This window comes from Budorcas taxicolor, chromosome 6 (genome assembly GCF_023091745.1).
Source record: "Budorcas taxicolor isolate Tak-1 chromosome 6, Takin1.1, whole genome shotgun sequence".
In the NCBI taxonomy this organism is placed as follows: domain Eukaryota; kingdom Metazoa; phylum Chordata; class Mammalia; order Artiodactyla; family Bovidae; genus Budorcas; species Budorcas taxicolor.
The window spans coordinates 31,995,136-32,021,223 of NC_068915.1; the positions used below are offsets into that span (position 1 = coordinate 31,995,136).

The 26,088-nt window shown below is 37.5% G+C and overlaps 1 protein-coding gene across 1 annotated transcript in view; it reads right to left on the minus strand.

The window, feature by feature from the left end:
• The window catches only part of GRID2 (glutamate ionotropic receptor delta type subunit 2), a 1,620,720-nt gene that overhangs the window by 575,033 nt on the left and 1,019,599 nt on the right, over positions 1-26,088 (minus strand). The window contains exons 6-7 of the mRNA XM_052642062.1: positions 22,567-22,740; positions 12,257-12,418 (exon numbers count right to left, since the gene is read on the minus strand). Of these exons, the coding sequence (XP_052498022.1) occupies positions 12,257-12,418; positions 22,567-22,740 (336 nt within the window). The remainder of the gene's footprint in view (positions 1-12,256; positions 12,419-22,566; positions 22,741-26,088) is intronic.

Consider the following 26,088-nt stretch of genomic DNA (forward strand, 5'->3'; position numbering starts at 1 on the left):
ACATTCTCGTCATACTACTTACATCACAGAGAAGAAACCAATGCCCAGACAACTAGGTATTTAAGGAACCCGAACTAAAGCCTTCAAATTGTGCCTGATATTCTTCCTCTAGATCATGTAAGCTGTGTGTCCAATATAACATATGCAAACCACACTGTTTGCTCAAAAGATGTCTGTTGAACTAAATTAAATCAGAATAGATACTGTTTTATCCACTTTATGATTCAAATGCCCTGAATTTGCAGGAAAGATTGATGGGTCCACAAGAAGATTATTCTAAGGATACTGATTTGCATTTTTCAAAGCTCTTGTGGCAAAAAGTTTATTTGTACCCATTTCTGTCAAAAAGTTATCTCATATTCCAAGTCAGTATTGTTTCTGTTAAGTCACATTATGTTTTCCTAAATTCTCTTTCTTTCTCTTTCAGGTTTATAGTTTTAAACGGTACACAGTGCTTAACACAAAAAGCAAATATAATATTACTGTTACTCTAAATATACAAATTTTAAAAGTCAACAAGGGGAGATCAATCAGGACAAAGGAGTAAGACAATACAGAAGTAAGAATACAGAAGAAGTAAGAAAGACTTATTTCTTACAAAACTTCCCTTAGGACCACATCAAAAATATATTTACAAGTGGAACTACTCTTACTGAAAACTAACTGGAAAATGGCAGACAGACTCATAAAACCAAGGCAGTAAGAAAGAATTCACATGTAATCAGGTAGGAAGAGAAGAGAAACAATCAGGTTAGGACCTGTGACCCTGGGAAGGGACTCAAAGGAAAAGTGAGATCACCAGGGCAGACATCCTCCCTGGGGCGTGAGCAATTTACATCGGATACTGGGCTCCCCAGGCCTGGGGTCTGACAAAGGGCAGACCTGCCCCTTTGGTGGAGGGCTGCTGAGGAGGAGGGCTATGGGCAGCCTGCACTGAGCCTGTGAAGCGTGTGCATGCTCTGGCTTGCTCCCAAGGCAGGGCAGAGAGGGCAGTGTGAGACTACTAGCGGCTGCCCAGTTTTCTGCGACCGACCTAGCCCAAGCCCCAGCCTGAGCCTATCGAATGCTCCAACATTGCTTATTTCATGACTCAGTTCTGCGCTGGATCGAGGACCGCCATGACTGAGGAAAGAGCTAAGCATTGGAACACAGAGGAGACTCAGACCTGGGGCAGCATCTAGGCAGGGAGGGGGCAGCATCTAGGCAGGGAGGGGGCAGCATCTAGGCAGGGAGGGGGCAGCCTTTGTTGGCACTTACACAGGTGTCACCATCAGAGGCAGCCTGGGTCTCTGCCTACAGCCAACCTCCTGTAACCCATGCCCCACAATGCTCTGAGAGCCCACATGGGCCCCTGCTGCTCCAGCACTGCTCTCCAGTGGGGCCGGGATCCCAGCGCTGTGGGAGGGGAGAACACTGACTTAAAGGGAAAGGAGGCATCTCGGACCCAGACTTCAGGGCTTCTGCTCCAGCAACTTCGGATCTGACTCTATACCAAATAGGGCGCATCAGATAAAGCTTAGGAACTTTACCATAGTCTACGAAACCTTTCATAATCTTTCCCTTGTCTATCTGTTTTAGCTAATGAAGAGCCATGTTCCTGTTGTGTTTCTATTCCAGCCCCCTCAGTCTTTATTCAGATGCTTAAATACGCCAAACTCTTTTTTCCTCCAAACCTACTTACACTGTATTGCTCTTGCATCAGATATTCTCTATAACCCTGCAATATATCCAATACACTCCTCTCCCCTTTCTGGATAATGCCTATTCATCACAAATGTTTCTGCTTATCTATCACTCTTATGTCTAAGTAGGTCCTCCAGCCACATGCTTCCAGAACAGTTGGTATCTCCCCTTTTGTCAAACTGATCACACAGAATTATTTTTGATATTTCTATTTCTCTTCCTTTTTCTGTGATCTCACAGTACAGCATATGGTAGTAGTACTCAATAAATACTTGAATGAATACATATGAATATATAAGAATTATTTTTAATATTTTTTCCATTTTAAAGAATACTCTTTTAGATATCAATATGTATCAGTGTATCTCTTTTAGGATAATATGTATCAACAAGGATCAAGTTGATACTGAAAGATCTGAGATATAGACACACAGTTGATATATTCTATTTTCCCACATTAGGTACTGAAAATAACTACCACAAAGGATTTAGTAGAAATTGATCAATTAAACCAATGTGGAAATATTTGATTTAAGGATCTATCAAATCTTGTTAGGCTTACTTGTATCGAATACATGCAAAATGTCAGTGCTTTTATATGCCACATATTTTGAGTGTAATAGTTTTCTTAATTTGTTCTTTAATTAAACAAAAGATGTAAGCATATTCTTTCTAAAACTCAGCTCTGATTCTGTCACTTATCTATGCCCTCAAATTCTTTAAGATTTTTCATTTACCTACAAAATTAATTCCTTTCCTCAATCTTTTTCCAGTCTCAACTACTCTACGTGTTCTGTGCACTCAGGTAAATTAATCAATCTTTGTCAGTGTCTATGTGATTTATTGCAATAGATATGTCAGCTACAGTGCTTCTACCACCCGAAATATGTGCCTCTCCATAACTTTACATTCAATGTTATTTAGTCACTAAGTCCTGTCTGACTCTTTGCAACCCCATGGACTGATTTTCAAGTTAAGAGGCTACCAGCTCCACGCCATTTTTTCTAATTTTTTTCTTGGTTTGGGGTCAGGTTCCTCAGGAAACAGCTCTGAGACGGCGATTTGCTGGTGTCTAGAAGGGTTCCTTGAAGTGCTCCTATGGAAAGTATGTGCAAGGGAATGTGACAAGGGGGAATGGACAGAGAGAAAGGTTTAAGTGCACACAACTTCTACAGCAGCTCAGGTGATCCCATGAGCCAGTCTGTAGGTGCAGTATCTCTTCATAGTTAACCCAGATGGAGGCCAGGCACTCAGACCTTCCCAGTTCTGCAATGACCAGCCAATGTGCACATGCTCTTCCAGAGAAGGAGTAGAGCAGAACCCCTCTGCCCAGGGAGGTCCTAGATGAACTCAGCTGCGTGTCCTCCCTAAAAGGAATACCTGAGCCATGAAGCATGGATCCAATTTGCATCAAACATAGTGGACTCTGCTAAGATTCCGTAGAATTCTATTTTTACCACATTTGAGGCTCTTTATTATCTCTCACCTTAGAGTATATCTTTGTGTATACTTATTAGCCATTATTCACAACTAGGTTCTAAATAGCTTTTTGGGAAATCATACAAAAGCATTGAATAATAGAGTCCATGTTACAGGCATTTGATCAATATCTGTTAAAAGAATGATGAATGTATGAATGAACAAAGTGTATTTTTGGAAACTGTTATAAAATTAACAGTAAGAAAAAAATAGAAAATGCTATTTAATCATAGAGCAAGTCTGTAAATAAAAATAACATACCCACGTTACATGGGTGTAATGCTATTCCACAACCTGTAAGAAAGGCAGTACGGCTATATGGATAACAGATTAAACGGACTTCTAAATATTCCAGGGAACTGATTTTCAGACTGTGGTTCTGAGAACTGATCGTGGTGGAAGTCCATCTGGAGACTCTCTCCCACTCTCTTCCAGAGCAGTCCTGCTTGTATTTGCTTTACTTATTTTGTTTAAAATGTTTGAAAGCTTGCTGTAGGGTAAGTAACATCAACAAACTTAAATTACACAGTCTGAAAACTCCTTACCAAAATATACATTTAAATGTAGCATCTTATAATAAAGAATGCATACATGTGAAAATAAACTTTTCACCCAAAGAGTTGTTAAAAAATGCAGTCAAGGGTTTTGGAATAGTCTTTTACAGACTCATCAATGTACACACTAACTTCAGGGAATTTGAAAAGGCCATATTAAAAATAAAATATTGTTGATACAATATCAACACATGGTGCCTCTACCCCTGATTCTTGGTATGTGTGCGTGTATTTTCTTTGCTGAGCTTGTGCTCAGTCGTGTCCAACTCTTTGCACCTCCTTGTATGGTAGCCTTCCAAGCTCCTCTGTCCATGGAATTTTCCAGGCAAGCATACTGGAGTGGGTTGCCAATTCCTACTTCAAGGAATCTTCCCAACCCAGTGATCAGATTTGCATGTCCTGTGCCTCCTGCATTGGCAGAGGAATTCTTTACCATTGTGCCAATTGGGAAGATTCAATAATTTTGATTTGTAGTAAACAGACACTACTTCCAAGAACGACAAAACAGATAAATAGTATGGTACCTAGAACATAAAACAGGAAACCAGAAATCTTGATATATAAAACTGATTTGCTGCGTAACAAGCCCTTAATAATTCATTTATTTTTTTCTGAGACTCAGTTTTCTCTACCTTAAAATTGCAAAAAATAGGTTGCTGCTGCTGCTGCCAAGTTGCTTCAGTCATGTCCGTTAGATTAAGTTTATTTTGTCTTGCTATTCTAGAATTGCATGAATTAATAAAAGTTTTAAGTATAAAAAGAGGATACAGTCTTTACACAATCTGAAATATCTCTTTTCAAATTATGCCCTTGATATATTTAACAGCGGAACACTGCAGCATTTTTATTAAACCAAGGTGGTGTTTATCACCAAAATTATACAAGTTTGGAACTGGAAACTAAAGTAATTAGCCAATAAAAGTTTTCTTTTATTGTTATTTTTTAAATTCTATCATTTATTTGGGGAAAAGCTTTATATCTTAGGATAAAATGGCAGAAATTAACCTAGAACGTAATCATTTCCTATCATTTAATTCTGATTTTATAGTAGCCATGAGAACAAGCCTCTGAGGAATTACAGTGAGTGCTTTAACAGGGAAAATGACTCTGTCTAAGCCTTATTTCATATTATAAAAACCCCAAGCATATGGATGATTGCTATTAGGAAGTTAAACACAAAAGCTATGACCCAGGATGCCATCTTCAAAAAAGATTGATATCCCGCTCTCTATATAGATTCAAAGTCCTGTTGCTAAAAAAAGACACTTCAAGAAAATTATCTCGACTGTATATATTGTAAATTGGAACCATGTTTTTACTTATTACAAAATGTGGGGGAAAAAACAACAAAAAAGAAAACACATTTTACTAAGAAAAACTGAACCCAGGCTAGAAAAATTTTATGAAACCAAACAGAGACTAAGAATGTCGTTCTGTTGGCACCTCTACCATAAATATATGGCTGCAAGGGCAGTGACCAAGTGCAGCGGAACTGAACACACTGCACTGCTCACCAGAGCTCCAGAGCAAGCAAGTAGCTTTTTCAATCACCACCAAAAAATTGTCATCAGCCAAGGTGCACCATGCTTTGTCAAATATAATATCTTTGGTAATTGCTGTGTCAGATTGTCCCCCAACATCTTGCAAAAGTTATGAGTATCTTTGGCCTGGTGTTTTATTCTTAGATAAAATAAATTTTCTCAGTGCTTCAGCTAACTCTTCTTTCCATTTAGGACAGATGGCACTCATTTCTCTAGTAATAATAGATATGTCCACAATGCCCATCTAGGGGTTAACAGCATACTGCTAATAGCCTCTTTATGGAGGTCTGTTTCTTTACTTCAACTTTATTTGAAAATCATACTTTGGCATGGGCTTCAGCTAAGCCATTTTAATGATTTCTGCTGTTGAGGATATGCAAAAACCATCCCTCCACTCCTGGAGCTTCAGTGACAGCCTGACTGGCTTCCCAAGTCAACCTCAGCATCCAGTGCTGTGAAGCATGGCCCTTCAGCATGTCTGTATCCATGCACTCTTCTCCTGCTTGCTTCCTGCTCTGGAGGTACAGAGTCATGCGGTAGAGAGCCAGATGCCTGCCACAGGCTCTAACCTGAGGTCTAACACAAGGAAGCTAAAACTGAACTTTGATAATAACATATGTTGTCACTGGATATTTCTAAATGTGTGTTTTATTAATTTATTTATTTTTAGCATTACACTGAGAGTCAATGGGCTTCCCTGGTGGCTCAGATGATAAACAATCTGACAGCAGTACACGAGATCTGGGTTGGATCCCTGGGTTGGGAAGATCCGCTGGAGAAGTGAATGTCCACCCACTTCAGTATTCCTGCCTGGAGAATCCCACGGACAGAGAAGTCTGGCCAGCTTCTCTGTTGGATACGACTTGAACAACTAACATACACACTGAGACTCAGTAAAAGTTGCTACTTCCAGGATACATGCTCCTGCCTTGGGCTGGCAAGTAACCCCAAGCTTATAGGTGAGAAGAGTCAGCTGTTCCCTGACTTTGAGCAGTACTGGTCTTGTACTTTGATTCATCTTCTTAAGTATCAATACAGTATATGCCACTGTCACTCAGGAAAAGGGCACCAGTCTGCAGTACCAGCTGTCCCCTCTCAGGGTCTTTCACTATATATACTGTCAGGCCAACATCACTGAAACCCTTCTTAGGTGTGCACTGGTCCCAGGGGACCAGGCTGTACCCATACTGTAGCAGCTGGGACTTGCTGGCCCCAGGGTTGCCACACAGCAGGAGGTTGATCTCAGCATGAAATCTGTCTCTTCCTGTGTTACTAAAACCCTTCCCTATTTCCCGGAAAAGCTGAAGTGATTTCCTTTTTGAAATCTTTCTGTTCTTAATTGCTTGGACCTGAGGCTGAAGCAAATCTCTCATAAATTGCTTGTTTGTCTGGAAAGTTTTTTAAGCAATTTCACATGCTTCTCTGAAAAAGTTTCTGTTCTGCTTCTTTATCTCCTTCATGCAGACACTTTGCATCCGTTTTCTGATAATGAATGATACCAATGAGGGTTCTGTCAGCAGACTTCACATGACTCACTCCTGGATTGACTCAATAGGAACAGCTGGAGAGATGCTTGTAATGTTCATTCTGTCCCCAAGATGAACCTTGTCAACAATATCATTGTGAGCAAAAGGATGTCACCATGAGGCATCTGCCCTGCAAGCATATTTTTAGGAGACCCTCGGAGTCTGATCATCTGCTTGTCAGAGAACACAAGGCAGCCGTGGCTCTGCACCACACTGTGGTGGGGCAGCAGGCACATTTGCAGGCTCAGCGGCCTGACCGGTCCATCTCTACCAGGACAGTGTGGGTGCACACCGGACACTGGAAGGAGGCCCCATACGCCTCTGGAATCAGCTAGGACATCCTGATCATCATGACACGGATGGTGATGAGCTGACCAATGTCTTCTGGATTCAGTTTCTCATATTCAACACACTGAATGGACCTACTTGAATCTGATGTTCTAAGACTGAGTCAGGTTAACTGTCAAAGATCTCGTTGACAGCCATGTTAAAAGTTAGGATAACTTATAGTGGGAGGCAGGTGAGCTGTCTGTATGGATTTTTGTCAAATGGTTTTAAGTGTTCACAGTTTACATTTAAAAATGGCTCCCTAATAATAATTGTTTTCCCAAGTAAGTGTATATATAGAGGTTCAACAGTTCAATATCGATGGCAATATTTTCATCTTTAGCCAGGTCAATAAAATCTCGAAAATTTGCTTTGCAGGTTTCCATATTTACATCTGTTCCTCAAATCACATGTATTTGTTCTAGAAACTGCTCACTGGCCATTCTATTTTCTGTTGTTGGCCCATACTGCAAAACCACCTACAGACACTTTTGTGCAGACCCCAGGTCAGGCCTCTGCCTCATGGGTGTGCCCGTAACGCCGCTGCTTGGGGTTTCCTCTATCTAAGAGCTTGAGAGTAACATATGTCGTTTGGTGAACCAAGAACAAAACCAGGAGGAATCCCTGAAGAGTACATCAGAGGAGAGCTGGAAAATACTATGTCCTGCACAACAGGGCTCTGCCAACCAGTTCCAGGCCTGGCCAGCCTCATCTGCAGCTCTGTTACATGGGTAGAATCCTGGCATCATTGTCTCTGACACAGAGATGGCCTGGCTCCCTCACTTGCAGGAAGGAAAGTTTACTGCTCCAAAACCTGAAGAATTCTAAGAGTACCTGGTAGATTGCGTTCCCAAATGTCCCAAGAAAATATTTTTTCAAAGCTTTGAAAATTAAAGTATTAGAATTAAGTACTGAGGGTTTTTTGAAGATAATGTCAATATATATTTAAAAGCATAAGGGAATAAACCACAAAGAAAGAAGTAAGAATCCAGAGTTATGTATCAAAAGTCAGTCAGGTCAGTTCATTGTATCTACAATGTATCTAGTTTAAAAATATAATGGAAACATATCCAATTCGTTATAGTGTGTGCATACACACACACACACACAGGTGAGCATATTCAAAACCCTGTAAAATTTCAGCAGTAAAAACAATGAAAATACATATGAAGAATACTATAAATCTTTACTGAGGGTTATAAGAAGATGACTATATAGATGGATACCATGTCTATGAATAAAAGGCTCATTATTTTAAAAACTATAACTTTCTCAAAAATAATCTATAAAATCCATATAAATAACAATGGCTTGGGGGTGCTGATATTCTCTGAAAGAAATGATCAGTTGAAAATTAATCTCTTATTATTGAAAAAAGAAGATAAATATGGAGGCACCCACTCTACCAATTTGCAAAATTGCTGCAGATGGGGACTACAGCCATGAAATTAAAAGAGGCCTGCTCCTTGAAAGAAAAGCTATGACTAACCTAGACAGCAAAATAAAAAGTAAAGACATCACTTTGCTGACAAAGGTCCATATAGTCAAAGCTATGGTTTTTCCAGTAGTCATGTATGGATGTGAGAGTTGGACATAAAGAAGGCTGAGCACTGAAGAATCAACTCTTTTGAACTGTGGTGCTGGAGAAGACTCTTGAGAGTCCCTTGGACTGCAAGGAGATCCAACCAGTCCATCCTAAAGGAAATCAGTCCAGAGTGTTCACTGGAAGGACTGACGCTGAAGTTGAAACTCCAATACTTTGGCCACCTGATTCAAAGATCTGATTCATTAGAAAAGACCCTGATACTGGGAAAGATTGAAGGCAGGAGAAGGGGGCGGCAGAAGATGAGATAGTTGAGAGAAAAGATGGGATAGATGAGATAGTGATGGCATCACTGACTCCATGGACATGCGTTTCAGCAGGCTCTGGGAGATGGTGAGGACAGGGAGGACAGGTGTGCTGCAGTCCCTGGGGTCTCAAAGAGTCAGACATGACTGAGTGACAGAACAACAACAACAACAAAATAAATTATAAAGCTGCAACACAGAGTTCCCTGGAAACCACCACCTCCTTCTTGCTCGACATTACAGTGCTCATGTCAACTGCATTGTTTTTTTTAACTCTGTTTATCTCATCCACATAATGAGAATGCAAATTAATTAAGGGGCAGACATTCACTCTTTTAATTCTTTGTACTCCTTGCACTGGAAATCCCCAATGGCTCAGCAATAAAAAATCTGTCTTTTAATCCTTGGGTCCAGAAGATCCTCTAGAGTAGGAAATCATAACCTGCTCCAGTATTCTTGCCTGAAAAACCCCACGGACAGAGGAGCCTGGCGGGCTACAATCCAAAGGGTTGCAAAGAGTCGGACAAGACTGAGCAACTGAAAATGCACTGCTCACATTAGTACAAAGGCTTTGTAAAGTGTACAGCACATGGTCAGATTATAGGCATGCAGTGGCTACTTGACTGCAATTAAGAATTTTTTCACTAGAATATTCCCATCGTAATAAAGAGCCTGACCTCATCTGTGATGTTTAGCAGCTGATTTCTTTTTAAGCTGCCTTTCTTATTAGGCCCTACATATGGACAGGCTGATCAAGAAAGCCCATCATGGATCTCCTTCTTTGAAACCTCTGGAAAATTGAAGCCTGTAAAATCTCCAGCCCAAGTAAATGGGAACTATTCTTAGCTTGTCCCTTAACTACTACAACTGTCCTGCCCATTCACAGCACTCTGTTCCACCCAGCCTGGGCCTGCATGGGCCCACTCTGCTTTCTTCAGGAGGTCCTGTGCAAGTAGTAAATTATCTTGTTTTGTGAAGTGTCATCAGCCTGGACATCTAAATGGGATAACCAAAACACTCAGGTGAGGCAAAGTAATATAATTGGAAAAACATGACTCTGTTTCCAAGGCTAATTCAAAATGTGAGAAAAAAATAAGGAAACAGAACTTTTGTTACCATACATATCATTCAAACTTAGCCTTTAGATATAGAATATAGATATATGCCTTTAAAAAATGCTACTGGCTTGAAAGTTTACAGGAAAAAATGTACAAATATTCTCCCAAACAAAACTTCATAATTATCATATAAAATCATTGTTTTGATTATATATTTTCTAACAGAAACATTTTACATATTGAATTGCTCCATAAGAAATACCTACATATTATAGTGTCTCTTCTTCCCTCCTACGGACACTTTCACTAAATAAGTGTCTCCTAAGCAAACTCCCAAACTATTATTCTGCCTTTGTGTGACAGCTTCTGAAGAATGAATATATTCAGGTTCCTGCATCCAAGCCAAGCCATGAATTAATAAATTGGCAGGATCGGAACCATGTTCAACAACCTCCCTTGGATTCATACCTGCCAACTCTCCGTAGAAATAGAGCTGGGGGATTTTGGCAACCAACACCTTGAGTTTAGATTTGACTTATTCATTTTTCACTTAAAAAATCCTCCTCTGCCAATGTATTCAATGAATTTAATTCTTAAGCACTTCAGTTGATAAGAGCCTAAATTCTCATTAAAGTGATTCTTCTGCAAAGAGGATACAGCATCAAGCGGAAAATACAGGCTTTTCTCTACAAGAAACCTATTTTTCCCTCCACGTCCTGGTTTTTGTACATCTAGTTCCCTTTTAAGGTTAATTTTTAGATTTTCTCTGGCATCTCTAAACACTTCATATTTCATTTGACTAGCTATTTCTCTTACTATTTCAGGAAAAAAGGCAAATGCTTGCAGTAAGAAAAAGGATGCATAAAATGAAGAATATAAACTTACAAATGACTGTCTCCTTTGTGTAAAGGGTACAGGGGAAATTTGTTTGTTTTATTAATCATTTCATTTTAAATCTGAGAAGCTGTGTGAGACAAATGGAAAATGCCAGCAAGGATGACATGACAAAGAGGCTAATAAACTGCTGGATGCTTATAACTGTGAGAGGAGCTAAGCAACATAAACTGCCTCCTGGGAACGGAGCGGGTAGCTGAGCTAAAGCAGGTCACAGGCAGGCTAAACACCACACTGACAGTGAAGAAGAATCCCATCAAGTACCCCCAAATAGCTCACAAATGCACCAAAATATTGACGGTTTATGACATATTATTATTGCAAGGCAAATTAAAGATCACATCCTATGTTTTACCATGTATCGTCTAACTGAAAAACACCTAGATCTAGTGCTTATTTTTTTCAGGGGATGATGGTTAGAGAAAAAAAATGACTTTCTGTACTTTGTGACAGATACTGAATAATTTGAGCATCTCTGACACTAACGATACAATGAAGGTGAAATAAAATATTTCAATGATTAATTTTTTAATCTGTGGAAAATTTCCTTATGAATAAATAAATCACATAGACATGTGATTTTCTGACCTTGAAATTTTTAAATATTTATTTCAATTTTATTTATTTTTGGCTGTGCTGGGTCTTCATTGCTGTGTGGGTTTCTTTCTACAGTTACGGAGAGCAGGGGTTACTCTCTAGTTGTGGTGTGCTTAGTAGTTGCAGCTCGAGGACTCTAAAGCACAGGTAAAGTAGTGTGGCATGCAGGCTTAACTGCCGCATGGCACGTGGGATCCTCCTGAACTATGGAGCGAACCTGTGTCCCTGACATTGCAAGGCAGATTCTTAACCAGTGACCCACTGGGGAAGCCCTTGATTTTTTTTTTTAATATTTAATTTATCCATTACACTATTTTGTGCTCTGAATAGGCAGCAATATTAGTGAAGAAAAAAATCCTAAAATATATCTTATCAATGACTTATTGTTTCTCTTTGCATAAAAATTAGGAAGACTGAAATGCTAGACACACGGTTGCCAAGGGGGAAGAGATGTGGGAGAGGGATGGATTGGGAATCTGGGATTAGCAGATGTAAACTATTATATATAGGATGGATAGACAACTGAATGGCATAGGAAACTATATTCAGTATCCTGCGATAAACCATAATGGAAAAGATTATTAAAGAAAGAAATGTGTATATGTGTATAACTGTGTCATTTTGCTGTACAGCAGAGATTGGCACAACATTGTAAAGTCGACTATACTTCACTAAAAAAATAAAATTAACAACAATGACAACAAACTAACAGATGAATTTTGAAAAAAGAAATGCTAGTTAGAAGTTACCTTCTTGATGGTCTCCAGCATGGAGCGCCCTCCCTGCCAGGGCTTGGAGTTCTTTCTGATACACGACAGACTAGCCATGCTGTGCCACTTCCGGTCCTCCAGCTTCTTATGAAAAGCGTTAGCAAGCAGAAGCACCGTGTCATATATGTAAAGGTTTGAAATCTGAAAAGACATTAGACAGTAATCATTAGAATCACTGATGCCAACCATCAAGAATAAGGAGAAAAGTATCAGCTCAGTTGCTTCTGTAAATGTCATAGATAGCTGGTTTACTGGGTTATTTGTTAAGCAGAAGGTTTCTTTTTTTTCATTTCCTGGGCAGTTTTGCTATTGAGAATGAAGTCTTGTCTGATTGTATGCCTCAACTGCTTTTTCAGCTTATTTAGGTGTGAGAGAGATGATAAAAAAGAGGAGTTTCGACAGAGGCAAGGCTGTTAGTGTCAGACCTTAGAAAATCACTGGTCCTTATTTCTTTCGAGGAAGTAAGGATCTAAGGGTTTAAGATTGGAAGGGAAAATGAATAATACATTTTCTGAAGATGTCAAATTTTTGCATTCTGGTTTTTCAGATGGCGAAATATCAACTTGATTTTACATGGAAGATGAGTGTCATAGGAGCCAGATGTCACCATTTGCCTATATGTTTGTGTCTATGGAGATTCAGTAATGAAAAAGTGAGAGGAAACAGCACCATTCATAAACAGTACAATGATCAAGGGTCTATACAAAATTATATATAGGTGCATTGCAATTAACAAGACAAATACCATAAACTGCTGTTTGTGAATGTGTGTTTACATTAATGATTTCTTCTTCTAAGGTAATCATATTAACTTCCCTCTACATAGATTTTAAAATAAATTATACAAATATTTGATACACTGTATTGCACTCTTACAGTTTGCCAGAATCACTATCCTCACTGTTAATTACCAATGTTGTCTTTTTTTTTAAATAATTTAGAAATAACATTTTAAAAATATAGATACCATGAGATATCCAAGGTCAACAACAGTGGTTTAATGTTATATCATTCCCTTTCTGAAGAAAAAAAATCAATATAAAATAAAAAATGAGAACTCAACATAGCTATAAAAAATAAATCCATTTTAAGCATGTAAATCTTCTCAGATATTTAGGAGTCTTGTTATCACATTTTTTCTTGAAAATAAAGGGGACAGTACTTTGATTACCCTTTGCTTATAATTAATCATGAAGGAATCTTATGAAATTTTCTGCCCACATCGCAGCATGCTACTAAACTTCAACTATTAGGATGGTGAGAATTTGAGCAACTGTTAATAAGCACTTCCTAAAGGTGCATTTGAATTTTCTAACTAGGTAAATCTTTAACCACTTGTTTTTGTAGATTTTCCTTTAAAGAGACTTTCAACATTCTTATGCACCACATGAAATATCAGTTTGTTCTTTATAAGGAAATATTTGGATATGCCATTCTCATCTTCGCCCCCACCCCACCAGATAATTTCTAGAGAAATGTCTGTAACTGGCAATGAATGAAGAGTAATGCTTGAAGTTAAAAGTAGCTGATAAAATGAACTTCATCTGAATCAGACTGAATACCCAAAAGGTAAATCTAGAAGAAATGTGAAGGATGAATGAGTTGTATCCAAAAGTCTGGGGCACATCTTCTGATATTTCTCAATAATCTACAATAATTTGACCTTTTCTAACCTCCCATGACTCCACTGCCTCAAACTCTCTTGCTCTAAGCAATCCAGCTTTATCTTGTTTCACCCTCTGACTGACTGCTTCAAGTGTGTAGATGAGAGAGTTGTGGGAACATCCTCTGATGTCTCTTTATCTGTCTCTAACTAGTTAACGTCCTCTCGTACTCAATTCATGGGTCACAGGCTGGGTGAATCCTACCCTGACAACTTCTCAGGATTCTCCCCACTGCCAGGCTAGGTGGGCAGTTCTTGTTTTATCTATCGGAACACTCAGTGCATATCTCTATTGAAGCATATCAGAATGCTAAAATTTCTTTTAAATTGCTTTTCACACAGAATATAAGTTCCTTCTGGATAGGGGCTATACTGCAATATTTTTACCTTTTGCACTTTTTGTTTCCCTTATTTTTTATTTCCTCTTGACTTAGCCCAGAGTCTAGCACATAGTTGGTTTTTCATAAATAGTTGTCAAAGAAAGAAAGTCGAAGAAAAGAAAGTCTAGTTCAACATCAGTTAGGTTTAACAGAAGTCAAGATGTGAGCGATCTGACAACTGGTGACACTTCTGATGGCATAGTCTCCTTTGCATATCTAGAGGCATGCACTTTAGCATCCATGCTGGACTAAAAGGTCAGTGATTTGTAGTCAATATGTGACAAGTGTTTTTGACAAATGACTGCCTCTCTGTTTGCTCACATCCCGAACTACAGAATCAAAAGGGGGTGATGACATTCTCTGAGCTCTCCATTATCCCTTCTTTTACTTCTTTCTTAGCAAATTCCTATTCTCTTTTGAGGTCTGTGCTCTTTACCACGGCGCACATTACAGCCCCTCTCTGCCATTACCTACTGACTTCTTGGTCACTTTTTATTCAGATGACCTTTGCTTCTACTCTGGCCATGACAAGCACAAGTGACTATTTATTAGACACAAATGAACAACTCCTCTAACATCTTAAATGTCTGCATCCCACCATTTGACCAATCGTTTCTCTCTATCTGCTCTAACAACATTTGTTTTCTGACTTTACTGAACCATCAACACCAACCTCCTCTACATGCCAACTTTCCGATATCTCACACCTTCTTTGACTTGCTCTGAAACATTCTCCTTCCTTTAGTACTTGATTACTTGGTATAATTTCTAGGCAGCTCCTCATCTCAGCATTCTTCCTCTGTCTTTCTCTTATTTTTCAGTGTTTCTGTTGAAAGTTTAATACTCGGAACTAACTTTATTTGCAGATGTGAACTGACTAGGAGAGATTTGGATAAAATGTTATCTCTCTTGATCTTAACAAAATGCTTCTGACACAGAGACTGAGATAACATTAGAATGGTTTGGAGCAAATATTACTTCTGCTATGTTCAAAACAAGTTTGCCTTCATTTTAACAGCCTTAAACTGTCAAACCATGTCTCATCCATCTAGACATCATGCAACTGACTTTGAATCTACACTTTATATCTATCATATTTTAAGTTTTAGGCATATCATTCAGTGACTTAATTTGAATATTGATGATGTAAGAAAATATAAGCTTTCTCTTCTAGTTTTATGTCATTTACAAATCTGATAGATGTATTTTATTCATTTTAATTTGTGTAGTTTAAAAATCTTGAAAATACTAGGTCTGAGTGAAGTCAAAGTTGATCAGTCATCTCCGACTGTTTGGGACCCCCTACGACTATACAGTCCATAGAATTCTCCAGGACAGAATACTGGACTGGGTAACATTTCCCTTCTCCAGGGGATCTTCCCAACCCAGGGATCAAAGCCAGGTCTTCTGCATTGCAGGTGGATTCTTTACCAGCTGAGCCACAAGGGAAGCCCTAGGTCCAAAGACAGACTCTTTGGATAACCATAGAGAATTCCTTGCACTTCAAGAGTAGAATACCTATCAGTGTGGTTTTACTATTCCACTAGTTCCATACTTCCCAAACTGAGGGTAAGAGAAACTCTGGTGAAAAGCTGTAAATATTAAAGGTACACAAAGCTACATAATACATCTGGGCCATGTTCTAGGCTTATCAATTTTGCCTGAAGATTTGGAGACAAAACAAAGTAGTTTAGCTGATTACTTTTTGAGATGTTGTTGTTCAATCACTCAGTTGTGTCTGACTCTGTGACCCCACGGACTGCAGCACGTCATGCTTCCCTGTCCTTCACCATCTCCTGGAGCTTGCTCAAACTCACGTCCATTGAGTCGGTGATGCCATCCAACCATCTCATCCTCTGTCATCCTCTTCTTCTCCTTCCTTCAATCTTTTCCAGTATCAGGGTCTTTTCTAATGAGTCAGATCTTTGCATCAGATGGCCAAAATATTGGAGCTTCAGCTTTAGCATCAGTCCTTCCAATTTAGGACTGATTTCCTTTCAGATTGACTGGTTTGATCTCCTTGCAGTCCAAGGGACTCTCTAGAGTCTTCTCCAGCACTCACAGTTCAAAAGCATCAATTCTTTGGCACTCAGCTTTCTTCACAGTCCAACTCTCACATCCATACATGACTACTGGAAAAACCATAGCTATGACTATAGAGACTTCTGCTGGCAAAGTAATGTCTCTGTTTTTTAATATGCTGTCTAGCTTTGTCATAGCTTTTCTTCCAAGGAGCAAGCATCTTTTAATTTCATGGCTGCAGTTACCATCTGCTGTAATTTTGGAGCCCAAGAAAATAAAGTCTCACACTGTTTCCATTGTTTCCCCATCTATTTTCCATGAAGTGATGGAAGCGGATGCTATGATCTTAGTTTTCTGAATGCTGAGTTTTAAGCCAGCCTTTTCACTCTCCTCCTTCACCTTCATCAAGACGCTCTTTAGTTCCTTTCTGCCATAAGGGTGGTGTCATTTGCATATCTGACATTACTGATATTTCTCCCAGCAATCTTGATTCAAGATATATTACTTTTAATTTTAAAGAAACTCATATATGGTATAACTTTTAAAGACAATAATAAGAGTATGTTGTGAACTTTTAAAAAAAATCTGAAGCCAAAATGTTTACTATCTTTTGTTCTTCGTAGTCTTTGGTGAAAATGTTTGAATGGCATCAATTTATATAGACTTTTTAATGTTTTCCTAAAGGAAAATTTTTCAATGCTACATTAAAATCAACAAAGAATAGAAAGATTTACCACATCATCTAAATCTAAAAAAAAAAATATTAAGTAGGCTTTGGTGATGCCTGTTCTTAAGGAAGTCCTATTATCTTGTTTAAAGTTCCTCAAGCCATGTATTTAATAGTATATTCTTCTGGGAGATGGTGAAGGACTGGGAAGCCTGACATGCTGCACTGCATGGGATCACAAAGAATCGGACAGGACTGAGCAAATGAACAACAGCAATGTATCTGAATATTAATTTTACTGTGTTAAACACTTGTTATCAGAATCTTTCTACCTCCCTTTTGAAAACTGGGACAATATGCCAATGTCTTGTACTTGGGTTCTCTTCCTAAATATTTCTCTAATATTTCTAGATTACAACATTGTGATCAGATCTACAGCTTTATTAACTGCTCTGAGAAATTATTTTTCAGGCCTCATTTTAGAACAGTAAGGCATACTCTAACCACCTCCCAACACCTGCTCCTTCTAATCTAATGATTTACTTATCTTTAAATGACTTTTACCCTAATCTTTCCAATTTTAAGGTGGAGAAACAGAAGCAAAAGGATTTGAGTGTTTCCATTTTCTCTCCATTAGCAGCCAAACTAACATTCGTTTTGTGCGTGTGCTCAGTTGTGTCTGGCTCTTCGTGACCCCATGGACTGTAGCCCACCAGGCTCCTCTGTCCACGGGCTTTCCCAGGCAAGTATTCTGGAATAAGTTGCCATTTCCTACTTCAAGGGATTTTCCTGACCCGTGGATCGAACTCACATCTCTTGCATCTCTGCATTGGTAGAGGGATTCTTTACCACCATGCCACCTAGGAAGACAACATTAATTTCATCAAGCAGTAAATGGCTTACTTCCTTTTGTTTCATATATTGCTAAAAACTGTTTCTAGCTGAAAGGTATCTTTGACATTTAGTTTGCAACTTCAGCTAATTCTGAATTTTAGTCTTTCTGGCACTAATTTAAAGATTGAGGAAACTTGGCTCTTGTTCTTCCTAAGTATTACTTAGGCTTACCCAGTAGAAGGACAGTTGCTGAAGCTGAAGCTCCAATACCTTGGTCATCTGATGCATAGAACCAACTCATTGCCAAAGACCCTGATGCTGGGAAAGATTGAATGCAGGAGAAGAGGATGAAAGAGGATGAGATGGTTGGATGGCATCACCGATTGAATGGACGTGAGTTTGATCAAATACTGGGAAATGGTGAAGGACAAGGAAGCCTGGCGTGCTGCAGTCCATGGGGGTCACAAAGAGTTAGACGACTGAGCAACTGAACAACAGCAAAATATTACTCTCCTTTCTGTGTACTCTCCTTTCTGTGTACACTAAAACATGTAACAGGCCAGAGATCTCTAGAGGCTCACCCTCTTCTCTAGATGTGCCCTCTTCTCTGTTGTACAGATTATTGTGACTGCTGGGTTTCTGTTTTCAGAGGTCATAAGAATCATATTTTCATACCTTTTTCTCTGAGTTTTTCTTTAAGTTGGATCCTGCTGATAAGATATATGTCTACCTGTGATCCTTTTTATCTGCACTGCGGACTCCAAGTTGAGAGAGGGTTGTTTCTCCCAGGGAACCCCTTACTCTCAATTTTTAAAGTTCTTTTCTTGTTATTTTCTTTAACTTCAGTGAGATAAAACATAGACCAAGGCCAGATTTTTATCAAATGCTCCACTTTTAGTGGAACATTTTAAATTCAAGAGCCCAGCATTTAGGCACTTCATTATATAAATCTTCACATGTAAAAGGTTCTGTCAGTGTTCCTTTTACATATTAAACATTTAGTCAAATTCTATTACATATAATAGGGATGTTAATACACAATAGATGCACAAAGAAAAGTAATCTCCCAGCTTTCTTCAGTCTGTAGCTTTGAGGGGTGTATGAAGAAGGTATGGGGCAGGAGGAGCGCTACTTCCAGTACATCCTTAGTTCATTAGATGTGTCTGGGAATACAAAGATAAATAAAATATTTGTCCCCTGGTTTCAAGGAACTCAACTGAATCAGAAGGATTGTGCTGTTAGGCGAATTTGCTTTGAAATACTGTGCAGTACCTTGCTGCTTTCCCAATCTGTACATTTCCTACTACCTCTTTCAACAGAAACAGCCTTTAATATCTCATGATTTTCTAAATCAAAGTTCTTTCACATTTCTATTTAAAACTCTATCATTTCCACATCAATTATACTCAGAACCAATTAATATCAAAAGATGGGTCATTAGTAGAAAACTCAAACTTTGTTTAGCATTGAGTGGCTCACTTGACTTCTGTTTTCTTACCAATTACTTTCAAATCCAAATTTTTACAAAGGTGCAAAGCACCATGGTAGGTATGATGGGAAAAAGAAAGAAAGGCAAATATTTAATGTGATTTTATGATGCCTAGAGGGAACTTATTCTAAAGGAGCTTAAAAATCTACTAGCGGAGTTTTGTGGGCAATGATTCCGGAACCAGCTGTTGGGTAAATACACACTGCTCATTACAATGGTGGAGAAGGAAATGGCAAACCACTCCAGTGTTCTTGCCTAGAAAATCCCATGGACAGAGTAGCCTGGTGGGCTGTTGTCTATGGGGTCACACAGAGTCGGACATGACTGAAGCGACTTAGCAGCAGCAGCAGCAGCATTACAATGGTAATAAGTATGAAGAAATGGTTAGATAAATGGCCATTTATCTAAAATATTCAAAGCTGACTAAAAATAGGGAAACTGTTATCTTTCAAATAAGGAAGTGGTTTAGTCAAGTCACCTTATTTATCTAGTATTATTATGAATGAACTAGTTCTCCTAGAATTATTTTTCCAGCCTCTTCAAACTGAACATCTCTAAGTACTAAAATATTATTTCTATTAAACATTTGAAAGAATAGGTTTCTAAAATAGATCTTATGTTTTTTCCTACTTATGAAATTGACCGTGACTTTAATCTTTCTTGGTATCTCAGGGTTACTGTTTAAATATTAACTAATAAACTAGCTAAGAAGAGGTGGCAAGAATACACAGAAGAACTGTACAAAAAAGATCTTCACGACCCAGATAATCATGATGGTGTGATCACTCACTTAGACCCAGACATCCTGGAATGTGAAGTCAAGTGGGCCTTAGAAAACATCACTATGAACAAAGCTAGTAGAGGTGATGGAATTCCAGTTGAGCTATTTCAAATCCTGAAAGATGATGCTGTGAAAGTGCTGCATTCAATATGCCAGCAAATTTGGAAAACTCAGCAGTGGCCACAGGACTGCAAAAGCTCAGTTTTCATTCTAATCCCAAAGAAAGGCAATGCCAAAGAATGCTCAAACTACCGCACAATTGCACTCATCTCACAGGCTAGGAAAGTAATGCTCAAAATTCTCCAAGCCAGGCTTCAGCAATACGTGAACTGTGAACTTCCTGATGTTCAAGCTGGTTTTAGAATAGGCAGAGGAACAAGAGATCAAATTGCCAACATCCACTGGATCATGGAAAAAGCAAGAGAGTTCCAGAAAAACATCTATTTCTGCTTTATTGACTATGCCAAAGTCTTTGACTGTGTAGATCACAATTAACTGTGGAAAATTCTGAAAGAGATGGGAATACCAGACCACCGGACCTGCCTCTTGAGAAATCTGTATGCAGGTCAGGAAGCAACAGTTAGAACTGGACATGGAACAACACACTGGTTCCACATAGGAAAAGGAGTACATCAAGGCTGTACATTGTCAGTCTGCTTATTTAACTTCTATGTAAAGTACATCATGAGAAACGCTGGACTGGAAGAAACACAAGCTTGGAATCAAGATTGCCGGGAGAAATATCAATAACCTCAGATATGCAGATGACACCACCCTTATGGCAGAAGGTGAAGAGGAACTAAAAAGCCTCTTGATGAAAGTGAAACAGGAGGGTGAAAAAGTTGGCTTAAAGCTCAACATTCAGAAAATGAAGATCATGGCATCCGGTCCCATCACTTCATGGCAAATAGATGGGGAAACAGTGGAAACAGTGTCAGACTTTATTTTTTGGGGCTCCAAAATCACTGCAGATGTGACTGCAGCCATGAAATTAAAAGACGCTTACTCCTTGGAAGAAAAGTTATGACCAACCTAGATAGAATATTCAAAAGCAGAGACATTACTTTGCAAACAAATGTCCGTCTAGTCAAGGCTATGGTTTTTCTTGTGGTCATGTATGGATGCGAGAGTTGGACTGTGAAGAAGGCAGAGCGCCGAAGAATTGATGCTTTTGAACTGTGGTGTTGGAGAAGATTCTTGAGAGTCCCTTGGACTGCAGGGAGATCCAACCAGTCCATTCTGAAGGAGATCAGCCCTGGGATTTCTTTGGAAGGAATGATGCTAAAGCTGAAACTCCAGTACTTTGGCCACCTCATGCAAAAAGTTGACTCACTGGAAAAGACTCTGATGCTGGGAGGGATTGGGGGCAGGAGGAGAAGGGGACGACAGAGGATGAGATGGCTGGATGGCATCACTGACTCGATGGACATGAGTCTGAGTAAACTCCGGGAGTTGGTGATGGACAGAGAGGCCTGGCGTGCTGTGATTCATGGGGTCGCAAAGAGTCGGACACGACTGAGCGACTGAACTGAACTGAACTGAACTGAATAAACTAGCTATATACTATAGTGATACACTTGGAACTGTATTATAATGTAGAGTTGTTTTACAGAGAAGGTGCTGCTCTGGTAGGATATTTGAATTAGCATATCTCTTTGATTTCTCTATTTATGTTTCTTGCATCGTTACAGGTCTTCCTATGCCCTATTCTTGTTGGTGTGCCTGCCTTTGTCAAACCTCCTTCAAACTGACATATTGAGATGGCCAGTGCAAAGTGAAATAACACAAAAAATTCTGATAGGAGTTTCCTTAAGAAAAAGTAATAGGATCCAGATGAGTATTAAAAGGGCATTCTTATGTGTAAGCTACAGGGAATTTATGTTATTTTATTTTATTCATTTTGCTGCTCAGAGATTGTATTCATTTACTTTCAAATTTTTTGTTGTATTCTGAATAGCAAAAGTTTCAGCTATCTCACATCTGAGTTGGATATAACTTTATATAACACTTCTGCATTTTCAGATTTCTAAATATTTTTCTGATGAAGTCCCCTTCCAACCAGAAATTAATCTTTAAAAAGGAATAAGCTTCTATATCCTTGTTATGCCAGAAAAGGGAAACAAATTTATTAGCTTAATAATTTGGAGTTTGGCATTAAGGAGTATCAATCATGAATTCTACCATGAGAAATGTTATTGAACTACTTGCTGAAAAGAGAATAACATTCACTGATTATATTTTTATCAAATAGATATTTTGCTGCAATGAAATTTAGAACAATCAAAGAAAGATTCTTAGCACTCTTCCCAGGTAGACTTATGAAATTGCTGGACCAAAAATGGAAACATGTAGAATTCTGAATGCAATGCCACCAGAAAATATCTCTCTACAACTGACCAAAAAAAAAAAAAAAAAAAAATCCTTAAAGAAATATCTGGGTGCTTAGAATATACCTCCATATTCTGAGCAAATGGATCCTTTGGATCACACAATGTTGAAGATATTCGATGGTTGCCACGGAAACATCGCTGACTTATATTCTGGGGGACTGGAAATGTCTGTCGAATGATGGTTAACCTTCCAATTGACCTTCTTACAAGTTCCTGTACATCCACATCATTTATTTCCTATAAGATAAGAAATGGAAGAATTAGAAATGTTATAGTACATAACAGAACACAAAACTATTCATGAGTTGTTATCAGGAAACGCTAAGAGATTCTGTTACTGTAAAACATTTGCTTAATGCTTAGCCCACATCCAAGTGAAAACAACACCACACGTTCATTAAAATAATCAACTCATTTGTAGTTGCTGTCTGTGCTTTAAATTATATGCATTTATGTATATAATTAATGAATGCCTAAATAATTTCAAATGAAGTGATGGACTTGAATACTTTTTCTTTATAATAAGTTTATAATATGTTGAATAAGTCAGAAAACTATGTGTTATCTAAACATTGGAAAAGGTCACAAAGTAAGCTGCTATTACACTTAATTATTCATTAATGGATTTCAAGGTACTTTGACGACCTAGGAAGATAGTTGTAAGAGTTTTATATATATATATAAGCAATGAAAAGGGGGTTCTTAAATAAGACAGCAGCGAGAGAAAGAGGAGGCATCATTTTTTAAGACTTTTCCCAATTATATCTTAGAACTATTGGTGTTAACTCATGGACTTGTTTTGATAAGGAATAGATAAAATGCTCATTAACTGCTGAACTGATTTATTAGTATATAATTGTGTTCTTAACATAAAGAAGAAAAAGTCTGTTGATTAATACAAAATAAACTCCAGTGATGTTTATCCAAATTACTACTAGTTTGCATATAAGCCTTTGAGAACACAAAGAAAACCATTTCCTTCTTCCTTTTCCCAGTCACCATCCAACTCTAGACTTAAACTTTAAGATTTGACCCAACTATGGATGTGAAAATAAAAAAATAGAATAATATTTTTAACATATATCTGTTCTAATTGGAATTAGAATAGATGTGATCAAATAAATGTTAGTTTTAATGCAACCTTACTTAGTAGTTTACTTAGCCTTTACAAAGGTAGTTTGTAATTCATGATATCCATCTGAAATCTTTTAAACTGATGAAGTCTTTGTAATTAACATATTATTGTTTTCAATAGATTCTGACAGCAACAGAAATAAAATATTTGACATAGGATACACATTGGATGAAGTGAGTATTTCTCAGGTTTGTTTCAAAGAATTATTACAGAATAATGAAAGAGAAAAAGATGATTTACAAGTGTAAATTTTCTTTGTCATAGAACATATTAGCTTTAAAATCCATCCTTTATTCATGATCTTTATGAAATAAAGATTTTTCTGAAAATAAAATAACACCTACTATCAGCCATATCTAGTATAAATACACTGGATTTCCAGTCAATTAATGTACCATAAAGATGATTTTTCTCAGTTTAAAGTGCCGTTTTTTTCCTTTAGTGTGTATCATTCACTGATACCAAAATTTCTGTCTGGCAAAAGCAGGTCAGTTTTTAATTCTCTGCCATCTACTCATGAAGTAAAATTAAACAGTGTCTACAGTGTCTATCAACTTCATTTTAGGTCTCAACTTTAAACAGGAAATGTTTAAAATCAATTTTTATTGTCATTCAATGTTATTACATGTTTAAAAATTTTTAATATTATGCAGATAGGCATCTTGATTTTTAAAAAGCAGTGAAAAATTCTACCACTCTCTCATAATATTGACTAAACTGTGTTATATATGTTGTCTTTTTTCTTTAGCAATATAAGATTTATCAATATTTTGTCAAATACCACTATTTCTATGTGCTCCACCAGTGCTGAACTACAAATCAGCATATTAGAACAAAAACTTACATTTATTAAGATCCTACTATATTTTGGGAAAAATACTAAGTACTTAACACATTATTTCATTTTCTGCTAAAAACTACATTCTGATCCAGATGTTGTTAATTCTCATTTACAAATAAAGAAGTAGGGAGATTCCAAGTTCTTCATCAACATACCCTTTACTCATAATGAGGTTTTATAAATGTCATCCAAAGACAGTATCTGAAGTAATCATGTAAGGAATCCATTTTCCTTACAGGAATTATTTAGATTAATATTCATGAGTGATAGGAATTAAAACAATAAAGATATATTATTCTAGAATTTAATAGCTTAATGATTCTATAAGGAATGGTAAAGTCATCTATCAGAAGCCAGTCTTTGAGAGGACTAGTTTTAAATCCACACAAAAGGATGGTTACCTTTTACAAGTTCTAAAAGCTGAAGTCCTCAGATGTCTAAATGACTAAACTATATCTGAGAAAATGTCAATTTGAATTGAATATATTTTGCCTATTATTATTTGAGGAAGGGAAAAGAAAGTAATTTTCTGGTAAGAAAGAATCTGCCATTCTGAATGAGGCTAACAGACAGTCTGTCTCAAAAAATTCACTTGCAGTTTTAGTTTGACACCTGATCTCAAAAATAGTTTGATAGGGATATGAAAACTTGATTAGGTAGCTATTTTATATTTAAAGAACTGCATTCCAGAAGATGCATTTCAAAACTGGTAAATACAATGTTATGTAAACAGTGGAAGTCAAGTGAATATTTAATCTATTAAGAAATATTTTTAAAAGAAAAAGAAATTGTTAGGTAAACTGCTTTATTAAAATATGAAGCTGTTGCATAATCTATTGGAATCTACGCTGTTCAAATGTTCAGACTTTACAAAATGTTAAAATAATTGATTTAAAAAATAATCATATGAAGAACTAGTTTACCACACACTCAACTGAGTCCCCTGTACTACCTAAATATGCTACTAAGTTATACAGACATTTCCTGAGTTTGAAGGAATTTAAAGAAAGTAAATTAAAAATTATTTGTCTTTTTTGTATTATTTATTTTAGTGACCATATTTATGAAATAAGAATTAATATTACAATGAAAAACAAATATGTTTTAGTGTACTTAATTTTTCTCAAGTGTTCTTAAGAGCAAAGCATTCAGCTTTTTTTTTCTCCAAAAATTATTTACATGGATAATAAAAAATCATCAAGAGTCAAATCAATATATCCAAGAAAAAGATTCTTATTCACTTACTGTGATAGTTTAACATAGAGTGAACTCTGAATGGAGTCAAAGCCAAGGGAGGGGAAAGCTAAAATATCTGGTACGGCTATAACTCCACCAGAAGCAGCCAATTTCCAGAACAAATCTTTTAGGAGAATTGGATCACTCCTGAATCCTTGTAGGATATCAGCTTTAAGCTTAAGTTAATAGAATTCCAGGGAAGGAAAGACTCAAAGTCTATTAGATTGGATGCCAATCTATATTACATAAACTATTTCAGAATAGGATCCCTTCCTCCTTTCCTATTCTTTTATCTCTTAATATCTAATGAAGTTCTTGGCTTAGAGTAGGTATTCATTAAATGTATTGTCAAATAAAAAATTGAATGAATGGC